Source organism: Photinus pyralis, unplaced genomic scaffold (genome assembly GCF_008802855.1).
Source record: "Photinus pyralis isolate 1611_PpyrPB1 unplaced genomic scaffold, Ppyr1.3 Ppyr1.4_LG2, whole genome shotgun sequence".
Taxonomy (NCBI): domain Eukaryota; kingdom Metazoa; phylum Arthropoda; class Insecta; order Coleoptera; family Lampyridae; genus Photinus; species Photinus pyralis.
Genome location: NW_022170403.1, coordinates 24,610,565 through 24,623,163, shown reverse-complemented (window position 1 = coordinate 24,623,163; position 12,599 = coordinate 24,610,565). Strand labels below are relative to the sequence as shown.

The following is a 12,599-nucleotide window of genomic DNA, read 5'->3' as shown; positions in this document are numbered from 1 at the left end:
GGTTTATACAGTCATTATCATTGGTTCACTAAGCTCGTGATGGTTTCGTTGGTTCGCAACGTCCAATAAACCTTTATTTCTATTGGCTATTTCTTAATGGTTTTTGATAGTGAATTAAAGATAATGATTGTATAAACCCACCATAAGACGCTAAACGTTTACGGAAGTTGCCCTAGATGCTTGTGGATCCTCGACCCTTCGTGACCAGGTGCCCTAATTCTTTATTTTTTTTTTCCTTTATTGTGTTTTGGCTTATGGTTTATTTAGGGAAATATAAAGTGGAAACTCAACAATACCATCTGGAACACAAACCGTACAATCAGATGTAGATTTCAATCGAATCATAAGGAATAAAAAAAACCTCTAGGTAATAAGAGCGTTTTTTGTAAAAATGCAGCTTCGATTGGCTCACGCCGAAATCGTGTACAGTGGAGATTCCTAAAATGTCCAAGATAAGAGAAAAATGTAAAAAGGTTTTAACTTTAGCGGGGTCATATAACGGACTATCTTTGTGTACAAAGGAATATAATAACCTGATGCTTAAATATGCGATATGTTTGCCTTCACTACAATAATCTGTGGTAACAATTTCAAAAATATATCTATAGATAAAAAAGTTGACATTGCGCAGTAGGCACGTCTTATTTTTATGTGTGATAATAAATAATAATCCTTTATTTGCTCAACAGAAAGACATAACCTTTCCAATTTCAGAGCAAAAACAACATTTTACAACTTGTCGGAATTATAAATAAATCAAAAATAAAAAAAAGTCTAGTAATATTGATAGTATTTAAACTACCGAAACTAATAACAAAAAATCAAACAAACAAAAAAAAAGAAAAGAAAAAATTATCTATCGGCCCTCTTGAATAATTACTAAGTGCGACTAATAATACCAAAAGTCATTATTATTAATTGATTATACGACAAAATAATGTTCTATGAAAATATTAAAATTAATAACTGTTAATGTTAAAAACCGAGCGTAGCATTTCCGGTAAAGAGCTGTAATGAAGATCACAATTTTGTGAAATTAAATTAAAATTATAAGAGATTATAAATAACGGATTTTTGCGCAACAAATTAGATTTAGGTTTAGGAGTGGTATGCTTGTCTTTATTAGAATCATCTGTGGTTACATTACAAAGAAATATTTCCATAAATAAGGAAGTTGACATTGCGTAGTTGGCGCATGCGCACGTCTGATTTATACAATGTGCGATATGTTTGCCTTTAATAGAAGCATCTGTGATTGAAATTTCAAAGTTTGCGCATGCGCAAGTCTGATTTTAACAATATGCAATATCCTTGTTTTTACTAGAAGCATCTGTGGTTAAAATTTCAAAAAAATATCTCTATAAATAAGAAAGTTGACATTCAAGATTCAAGATTTTTCTTGATTGAGGTGCCAGAGCTATTAGCTACCGAATGCAAAAAGAACGAACTGAATATCTTGAAAACTGTAGGACTAGTTAAGGCCCCGAATGGACGGACACTGAAAAAATCAAAGAAATGTAGAAATCGACTAGTTATCGCCTGAATCGATGAGCTTACCTGTGCCCCAGTGGCCGACCCTAAATATTCAAACGTGCTTTCACAACCATGGAACTTATGGTAGAGTCGAAAAAATGCAACCCCCCTAACGGGGGTTTCAGAGTTAAATCAGCGTGGCGCCACGGCGGAACTTTAAGAGGAAGGGTTAAAGAGCATATTAAGACATTATTAACGAGCTCCTAACGAGTTCCTAATTTAGCGACGTCTGCCCGTCTGTCCGTTAGCACGATATCTCGAAAACGAATGGAGCGATTACGATAAAATTTTGTAGGTTGTACATCGGAGTTCGTGGATTGGTAATATAGGCCAAAAAATAAGGAAGGCCTTTTGACATCTACGTTAATTATGAACAGAATTGCAAGAAAGTCAAAATTACCCAACATTTATTTCATTTATAGAACGTTATTAATTAACGACGATCTGTCATTTTATTCCATCTTCTACCTATGTGAAACTCGGGCTTATTGTTTATATTTTGTGTGCGCAAAGGATAACAGTATTTTAGCTTAATCAACTCAAATGTTTCATTGTTTCTGTATATTAACACCATACAACCGTTCTTGATAATATCAAGCGGTTCTAAATGTGAAAAGTCGAGGTCACCATAATTAACTTAGTTAATAAATTGTTGACAAACTTTTTTGAATGAGCGCTTCTATTGTGCTCGATGAATACCTATGTCCACACGACCAGCATAAAAAATGAAGGAATTTTTTTTCTTTATATACGAAAGCGATAACAATGTAATTAATTTATGTAAAAATTAAAAAATAATGCTCTTTTCATCTTGTTTACCGTTAGGGCGAATTTTCAAACATAATTTGGTAAAACACCGTCTGAATGCTACTCGCAAGTAGGTAGTTAAAATTGTCTTTACATTAATATATAAAGTTTATACCGATGAGTTATAATGAGTCTGATCTACAACGGGGAATTTGACAATGGGGCAACACTACAACGCAACAGGGCGAGCTACGATGAGGAAGCTCTACTACGGAGTGAGCTATGACACAGGTAAGACTTTGTTTGTTTATGCACTAGGAGTTCTCGATGTGCTTTCGTGGTGTGAATTCCGCCCCCAGGAATTGCTTTTCGTTGATTCGTTGTCGGAATGGAAAATGGAATTGACTTCCCAGGTAGACTTTGCACAGACCGCTCACGAAACAAACTTGCGGTCTTATACAAACTCTCAAATACCTCTTGCTCAAAATCATGCCGGGATTCCCGTTCGGGCACTGCTACGGCTCTATGCAGATGATACCTGGCTCTCGGTATAATTATCGTTCTTCTAGAGGTTCTCTCTTCTCGAGGTTGTGGATTGGAATCTCGCTGCCAACTTCTCTGTATGGGGTTTGTCAGAGAGTTTTCCTCAGACGTACGTAGCTTCGCATAATGCTAACATTATGTTGGCAATCTACGAGGCAAATGCTGGAGCAGTACTCCTCCCTCTCAGCATCCGTTCCTTCCGTTCCCATCCTTAATTTTACCCATACTTACATTCTGTTCTCTGGGTGAAGAGGGCCAGGAAATCATGAGCAGCCCGCCTTCAATGAAACACGTTGACGTTTTTTCTTTTCCTTCTACAAGCTTTGATCAAATCGAATTTAATAACAATGACTCATACGAATTAACAATAATCAATAATAAACAATCAACCTCATTCCGAATATACACACGTAAAGAAGTGTTTATAATCCTATACTATTTAGATCTGAAATGGAATTGCACTTCTAACCGCATGATGATTACTAACACTCGTACTTCAAGGTGGCATGCATACCTAAATACAGTTTGCGCATTTTTATCAATTAAAAATGTCCCCTATAGGGAAATCCTGTTACCAACAAGATTTCATACACTAATGTTGGTATTTAAACGAAGGTGTCTATTAAAATCTGATCATTTTCTCCGTTCCACGACAAGTAGGTATTACTGGAACCTTCGACTACGATTTTTTCCAAGCTGTGATATTTACGTGAGCGCAAAATCATATTATAGTAAAACCGTTTTACAGCCTCTACAGTGATATTGATGAGGATTTCATTCAATTGCAATTTGTCTTTCAAAAATATAGAAATCAAGTTATAACTGGCCTCCCGGTTAAATTTTTAATGTAATACGGAACACGCTTAATCTAGATTTAAAACGAGATTTTCACAGAAATGAATTAGTAATTACCTGACTCGCATTCATTATATCTGAACCAAATTTATTCATTAAATAGTTTAGTAGGTGAAGATCGCAACATCGAGAGCGACGTCAGCAAAATGTTTTACAACCGCTTTAATGTATTTATATTGAACCATCTAAATTTTTATTACTAAAGTTGGATATTTTACGATCGCACTGCATCCGTTAAGTATATATTTTAGAGATTTAAAGTAATCTAATTCCAATTGTCTGCAGTCCGAGCTTGCATTTAAAATGTAATTAATTGTGATTTAAGCACTTTACTTTTATCATTTCCCCATTTAAATTACCCTAAATTTACATTCTTCTGTTTCTATTAGGATCTACATTGCACTTGCCACTATCGTCCATTTTCTGCACGAGACATTTAATCTCTAACAGCAAAAATAGTAGCCTCAAACCATTTCCAATTACAAATAAAGGAATCAGGTTATATACCCTTGTAACTGAAGTTTTTTTTGTTGTGCATTAGAAACCTTTTTTACTTTCTACCCTGAAGCATTGTTTCTCTCGAGTAGGTCGTGAAATGACGCTCGAAAGCTGCAGCTCTTTTATATATGTACTTTCTAACTTATCACATTGGTATAGATGTGAAAATGGGACGAGGTACCAACACTACGAGCATAATCAAGGGCGGTTTATCGACAACAGCACCCTATGAGGTTTTTAATAGTAGGAATAGTCCACTCATATTTTATTACATTTCAGGACCAAAGTCGAGAGTCAAAGAATAATCCTAATGGATGGAAAAATGATTTAAATCTACGAATGTTTAGCTGTTTTTATTGTTCACCATTTTGTGGAATAAATGATGCTGATACCCAATTTTTACCGAATTTTTTTGAGAATTAAAAAAATGTGTTATTGTTTGCATTTTGTCCGTCAGTACGTCCGTACGGACCCACTTCTTCGATTTTGAGTCACTTTTAGGGGATTAAACCAAGGGTCCATCTTAAAATGGGGTTGTTGGAAACAATAAGAAACCAATATCTCCCCATAATACTATATGGGGAGATATTGATACTTTTAGGGGAATTGTCCTAGAGTCCTGGAAGGTGTGTTAGACGGAATTTTGTTTGTCTTAAGGGGGAACCACCCCCATGAATTATTTCCCGACATGCTGTTTCTGAAAGTAAAACGTTTACATGCGACAAACAATTTTTAGATTTACTATACGCATGCCTCTAGTAGTGCCAAAAAAGAGGGCGGGGGTGTAAACACACGTTCTACCCTTCATTGTATTATAAATGTAAAATCTCATCAAAAGGAATTGGTATAGAATAACTTTTCTCCGCGACACCTTTTTCAGATCAGTGGGGGACCGGGAGCTTTCCGTTCCTTTTTATTTGTTGATGAACACGGGTATTAAGTTACATACCTTTTTCACTACATACTCAAGTGGTCGCCATTCAACGATGCAGGACGATTGTAATTCTTTCATACGTCGTTGCAACAACGGTAATTTTTCGAGTAATGTCCTTTACTGACTGTCCATCATTTATATCGCGAAAACCTTCATTTCGCTTGATTCGCAATATTTTTGCAAAAATCAATCATCTTTTCAAATCCACCTGTGATGTATAACATTCTGCTATATCTTTGCGATATATCGGAAACTGTCAACCGAAACAGCTTCAATTTCGCACCATGAAGGATAGTGGCCAGTTTTTCACGGTGGAAAGCACAACGCAAAATCAATTTATAGACATTTGCATACTCGAAAGTGGAAATAGTTGACGGGCATACGCGTTAGGTATATTGATTCATTCGGCGGCGCCTTAAAATTGCTTTAGAAAGAACTATCTTATAAACACAATGCATGGTGAGAATTTACGTTAATAATAACTGCAGACGTTCGTTATCTAGTGTATGCAGATGCAGGCGGTGTCGTACATCTTTGTTTATTAGTTCTACTCTAAGGAAATATACTATTTTGCGTGGAAATACATTATAAGCGCTTCTTCCATGTGAAATAACAGAATTGTACAGAAGCTTCAAAGGCATTTCCAAGCCTATAATGGCTTACATATTTTAGAAGCGGCTGTAGCAGTCAAAATTAGGTTCAATTAGAACTAAAACTGTGTACCTACCATCTTGTGTCTAATGGAGAGTAGTCGGTTTTCTGGAAACGTCGAACTATTACTCAACGAACATCCAAGCGTTTTCCTTTGAGTGTTTATTAAAAATATGATATTGCAGGTAGGAAATTTTCTTAGACGCATAAAAACCCAAACAAAATGACAAAGAAATATTTAACGGAATACGGCAATTCGATAGTAGCTCACTTCCACCATGCTCGGATGTCGTTTTAATGAAAATTAAAAGAGCAAACCAGGTTTGTGCTATTTGGAAATATGCCATACAAAAATCTCCTAAATTTTACCAGCCTGAAAACCAGGGTTGGATTACTGAAAATAATTTGTATACACTACGGTGGTACGCAGGGCCCCAATTTCCAGAAAAATTGGAAGATATACGGATATACGTACTAAAGATATTAATGTACTTTTGGATGAACGTGATGAAGATCAAGATCCACAATATCACGAAACCAGTGCTGAAGAAGATTAGGTGTCTTTTTTTTGTATAATAGGTACTTATTTTCGTAAAAAATATTAAATATTGATATAATACTACACATTCTTTAATTATAAATTTGGTAGAAAATGGGCCCTGAACCACTATGAAAACTATCCTTGTTCATTTATTTCCCCATGGTAATCTGATCATTTATTTTTAAGCAAGAATTAAATATGCCCCGCATCTAAAAAATTGACTCTTTATAGTGAAGTATTGGATAACTCCATTACACCTGATCTTTTTAATAGCGGAACCCAACATTCGCAATAACTTTTCTTAAGGAACTTTTGGATCCATTAAATACGTCTTCCTCTTTTAGGACTTGCAAAAGGGATTGAAGCATAAGATGGTCTAAAATACTGTAACGGAAATGCTCCAGACATGACGTCGCCTTTGGCGCTCTGGAATTTTCTACGCGTATTCGAGAATGTTCGGGACTTACATTGCTTGCGTGTATAAATGGTTGCGGACCGAACATCGCGGCAGTCTACTACCGAACGAGTACGGACGAAACATCGAGCGCGGAAATATAAATTGTACGCTTTTTATAGTGTTTTAGTTTTGTTTAATAAATATTGATATAAATCGAACCCGAATTTATAAATCACGTTACAATACAATTATGTCGTAGATGGAATTCCGAATCGCTGCTTGTGGGAAACCATCAATGTCGTTAACACGTTTCTTACGTTGCCTTTTTTTGGCGCATTTTCGAACGAAGTTGGATGCGATATTGCATCCTCTTTCTCTGTCCGGCCGCCTGTTCGTCTGTCCGAGGCCTTAATTACTCCTACAATTTTCAAGATATTTAGTTCGTTCTTTTTGCATTCGGCGGAGTATAGCTCTGGTGCAATGTCAAGTTTATTATTTATTAACATATTTTGTTGAAATTTTAACCACAGATACTTCTAGTAAAGGCAAACATATCGCATATACTAGAAATCAGATGTGCGTATGCGTAGACTGCGCAATGCCAATTTTCTTATTTATGAAGATATTTCTTTTAGTAAAAGTAAACGTATCGCATATTGTAAACATCAGATTAATATGTGCATGCCCAGGATGCGCAATATCAACTGTCTAATTTCGTATTATTATCGAGACACCTTTGTGAAAGTTTAATGACAGATGGTTATATTAAAGGCAAACATACCTATCTGATATTGCAAAGATTACACGTGCGCATACGCAGTCAATACCAACTTTCTTATTTATGACGATATTTTTTTTACATTTATTGATTATTAAGTAATTAAAAGGACAAGATTCGGCAAAGTCGGTTTTCAATCCTGCCTAAAAACTTGCCATATTTCCTGGACATACTTTCTAACTATAACGTGATATAAACATTTATAAACTTGCAACAACAAAAATTAAATATAGTAACAATAAAATATATCTATATAAACAACATTAATGATCTTATAAACATGCAAAAACTAGATTAAATACAGAAAGAATAAAATATGTGTATATAAACAACAAAAATCAACAATGAAGTAACAATTATATTCTATATGCGTATGATCTAAATTAAAATTATAAACATGTAAACACAAATAGACATTGATTGATCGAAATAAATTTACAAAATTGACGAGGATTGGTATTTTCGATTATTATAAATAGGTAAGTGTAATTATTTTACGTAATATTTCTAAACTAATTGGAAACACAAAGCGGGTACTTGGCTATACATTTAATTTGCTATTTTCTGTGAATTTAACAACTAATTTCTAAATTTTTCCTTAAAGTGATGAACAGATGACAGTTGAAAAAGTACATGATATTTATTTAACATGCAAGGGGCTGTGTATTCAAAGGAAATTTTGTATTTTGTTGTAGTATGTTTAGGTATAGTGTACTTTCTTTGAAATTTTAACCATAGATGCTTCTAGTAAAGAAAAACATATAACATGTAGTAAAAATCTAAAGCTACAAATGTCATTAGCAAAGGCAAAAACCTTTGTACTTGTTTAGGACTTTTTAGGGGTTTGTCACATTATATAACAAAGACAAAAAATATTTAACATTTCTTATAATATTAATTATTAACTAAAAATTGAACCTTTGGCATTTTATTTTAATGCATCCGCAACTCTCTATGAAATGAAACTTGTTACGTGTACGAATTCTTATATTACTAAAGTAATCACTCACTTCTCTTAGTGCTGCGACTGGTAAAAGTTGACCGCCTTTCTCTCTTTCTCGTTCAATAACGAATAAGTTGCTTACTTTTTCTTGGTAAACCTGATGGCATTTTTAGGTTATGAGTACAACGTTTGGCGCAGAGTCTCACAGTGATACTTACGGAAGCTACATTCATTATGAAACTAACGGATGATTTTTTACCGATAAACGTAGCCGAACACGATAAAATAATGAAAACGGTAAAAAACAGTTGCCAAATTTGACGTGTCGCAATGTAAACATAAACTACCACAATTTCGATTGACACGTAATAAAATAAAAAGAAAATCTTTTCATTAAAGGCTTTCGGTTTTCATTTTTCTCAGGTGTATTGGGAAATACATCGATCAGTCTGACATAAACGCATAATCTCAACGATTATCGTGGTTTAAAATGATTTTTTTCTATTTTGTTAATACGTTGGCATTACAATATTCCCCAAAAACAAAATTGATGACGTGCACCAAACTAAGGAAAATCCTACTACTGCCATAGTACCTATTTCATTCTCCAATCTAAACTACTATTACTATAATTGTAACGGCCTTCCTTTTTAAACTTTTATCAAGATGTGTTTTTCACCAATTAAAATTATATGGCCGTTATTAGTACTCACAACACAGCAGCTGTACAAATTTGTAATTTCGTCGGAACTGTCCTTTTGGTACTTGGTATTAAGCACCTTTCTAATAAGACCCATTGTCCAAGTAGTTAGGTCTACTTAACTCTGGTAGAGGTGAGTAAAATAATGGTACTGTGCTATTTTATAGACCGAGGGTGTCGATTAAGGAAGTACATGTGTTACTATTACTATCAATAGTAGCGTGTTTGTAACGGATTTTAATATCCATACTTAACTAAAACAACGACATTAAAGCAGTGGTAATCATTCGATTTATCACGCTATTAATGACATTAACGACCACAGTACAGCCAACAACTACATACTACAAAAGCAGTGATTGATATACTTATTTAAAGAAATAGTTCTTGATAAATTTGAATTGTTGTATTGTCGCGGGTGCATCTTTGTAACTCTCCCTCAGAACAACAGAGGGTGGTATTATTTTCCCGTTCCTTCCAAAATGATCGGAGTGACCTTAGGAATAATGCAAATTTTTTCACATTAATTTAACCTGCTTAAAGGGATATAATTGCAAAGTCTTGCATGGAAATGCAATGCCATTTCTATTTTGGTTCTGAAGGTTTTTAGAATGTTTTATGTTCCTTTTAACGTAACGTGCTCACTTCTAATTTTATTATTAGATTGGAGCTGAGGTTGCTAACGTACATTTTTAATATTAAAAGAAATTGAAACTGAAAAATGTATGTGTCCTTACAGGCCGCTGTGTGTATCGCTTTGAAGTGCATATGACACCATCATCATATACAATAATGATCTTTTTGTTTTAAGGGGTATATCAACGAGAATGGTGACGGGAATGTGGTGGTTTTTCTCCCTTATTATAACCGCTTCGTATACCGCTAACATGGCCGCCTTCTTAACTATGGAACGTATGGGTCCCACTATAGAAAGCGCGGAGGATTTAGCAACCCAATCGAAAATACGATACGGAATGATGGAAAAGGGCGCTACAGAAACGTTTTTTAAGGAATCTAACGTATCGCTATATATGCGAATGTGGGCACAGATGCAGCAAGATGTACCAAGTCCTTTCGAAAGAACTAACTCGGACGGTGTTAAAAGAGTTCGTGCAAGTAAAGGACTTTTCGCTTTTCTAATGGAAAGTACGTCGTTGGAGTTTGAAAGAAACAGACATTGCGATTTGAAGGAAGTCGGTCGTTGGCTTGACATTAAGGGATATGGAATCGCCATGCCAGTTAGTAAGTACCTATCACACATCGTATAAATATCAAAGCGGAAACACTTAAACTATACTTCTCGCTTCGATATTACATTTCCCTCTGGGACTCTACTCGTAACTACTGCAATATTAATGGAACGGAAAAGCACGGCCATAGAAACAGTTCGCCTAAAATTAATTTGATTATACGACCAACTGCGATAGGTTCCTTGTCATAACAAACAAATCGCATATCGAAATCTTGGGAGTTCTAGTATGTTTAGATGAGCACTAAGATAAATGAGGTTTGCCGAAAGTAAACTAATCTCGTGATTACCATCGTAAAAACAGCTCATAATCGTAGATTGCTCCCGCTTTCATTTCCAAGTTGATTTGAAAGTTAAGCACCACTAAATAAATTTGTGGTACGATGCTTTCATACGTCGCATGTTTGCAAAATAATTACGCTTCGTTCGATTTACTTACCTAACAGTTTTTGAATTGATTTGTGAAAGGAATACTTGGAATCGTATTATGAAAAAGAATAACTTTACCCTCAATGGGCTAGGGGGTAGATTTGATCCACTGGCATCCAGGAGATCATAAAATCATTAATGATTATGCGACGCGACCAGCCTAATCGCCTCCTTTAGGATCGTACCTAGGATATACCCCCCCCCTCCCATTTTTTTGTAATGAGAACTCTCCCAAGTATTCTCTACTGTCAAAACAACGGTTATAATACGATTGGTTGGATTGTATCCAAACGTAACTTTAAAATTATAATATGATATATAACCCTCCTCAAGTGACACTTGGTTATGAAATTTCTAAGCTTTCTAACCAAATACAGGGTGTCACTATAACAATAGACAGTTTGTTTTGAAATATTTTATTTCCAGTAAATTCTTTCTAAATTCGTATAAGTTATGCTCGTCCAAGTCTTCCTAAAGTTCTCCTCGGATGTTTTACACCCCATTGAGGCTCCCTTAATTTCTTCTAAGTTCCTCTAAACTTCCTCCCAAACTTCTTTCAGTTTTTTATTAACTTCGCTTCAAGTTATTTGCAACTTTTTATATTCAAATTCATCTTAAGTTCCCTTAAATTTCTCAACTTCAAATTTATAAATTCCTTTTATCTTTCACCTCAAACGTAATCATTTTTAAAGCGTCTCTTAGTTTTCTTCAATGCCTTGTCCAGGTTCACCCCCTTTTCTTCTCAAGATTGTTTCAGGCTAGGTCTCAGGTTCCCTTAACATTCTCTCAAGTTTTCATGAAATTCAGGTTTATTTAAAGTTCTCCTCAAATTCCCTTGGCATTCCTCATAAGCTTCTTGCAAGTTCGTCAAAAAATTTACTTCCTCTCACGTTCACTACTCCATTCCTTCATCAAGTTCTCATTAAGTTTCCCTATATTTCATTGTTCCTCTGAGTTTCTTGTTAAGGTCGAATTCCTTCTCATCTTCTCTGCAATTTCCTACTAGATTCTCCTTAAATTCTCCTGAAATCTCGTTCGCGTTCCTCTTCAGATTAATTCAAGCCGCCCTCAAGGTCTTTCAGTTACTTTTAAGCTTTCGTCACATTTGGATCACCTGATCAAGTAGATACTAAAACATAAAATAAATACTGCGACTGATTTTTGATAATATATTAAGAAACAAGTGTAAAAGACTTAAAACTTTTATAGTATGTTTTATTCTACCTGCAAGAATTAAATATTAGCAACAAAATAAAATCGTAGCGACTACCTAAATACATTTCTGATTAAGTGGGCTGTTTATTCGAAATCTTCAAGTTTGTTTCTAAAACTCGCCGTCTTTAGAAATAAAACAACTTCGACGGAAAAGATTTCATTTAGTGGTTTGTTGCAGAAGCAGAAGAAAAGTCCAAAATCCAGTAAAGCCTATTACAAGGAATTTGAAAAGTTGTTTGCAATGGATGAATAAGAAACATCTTGCGAACAAAGTTTGAAGTGCATCCGTAATGCTGGGAAGGAAATGTCAAATGTATTTAAATCCTCTACCCTTTGATGCATTCAAAACTTTAAACAATCCCGCGATTAAAAAATAGAATGAATGCTTTAAACAAAGGGTAAAAGACAAAGAAATCTTTTGCATTTACAGGAAACAGGAAACTGTAAATGCAACAGGTTTCTTTGGCATGTATCTATCTCTCTGTACAATCTCGTGTAATTTAGTGTATGTTGCCATATCTGATCCTTTGTTTAATCGCAGCATTATTGAAAGTACATGCACAAATGGGTAGAAGATCTGAGTACC

The 12,599-nt window shown here is 34.8% G+C and overlaps 1 protein-coding gene across 5 annotated transcripts in view; it reads left to right on the top strand.

Annotated features, from left to right (window-relative positions):
- The window catches only part of LOC116163247 (glutamate receptor ionotropic, kainate 2-like), a 103,011-nt gene that overhangs the window by 87,766 nt on the left and 2,646 nt on the right, over positions 1-12,599 (top strand). For all 5 annotated transcript variants that reach the window (XM_031477113.1, XM_031477112.1, XM_031477114.1 and 2 more), the window contains one exon: positions 9,932-10,362. In XM_031477113.1, the coding sequence (XP_031332973.1) occupies positions 9,932-10,362 (431 nt within the window). The remainder of the gene's footprint in view (positions 1-9,931; positions 10,363-12,599) is intronic.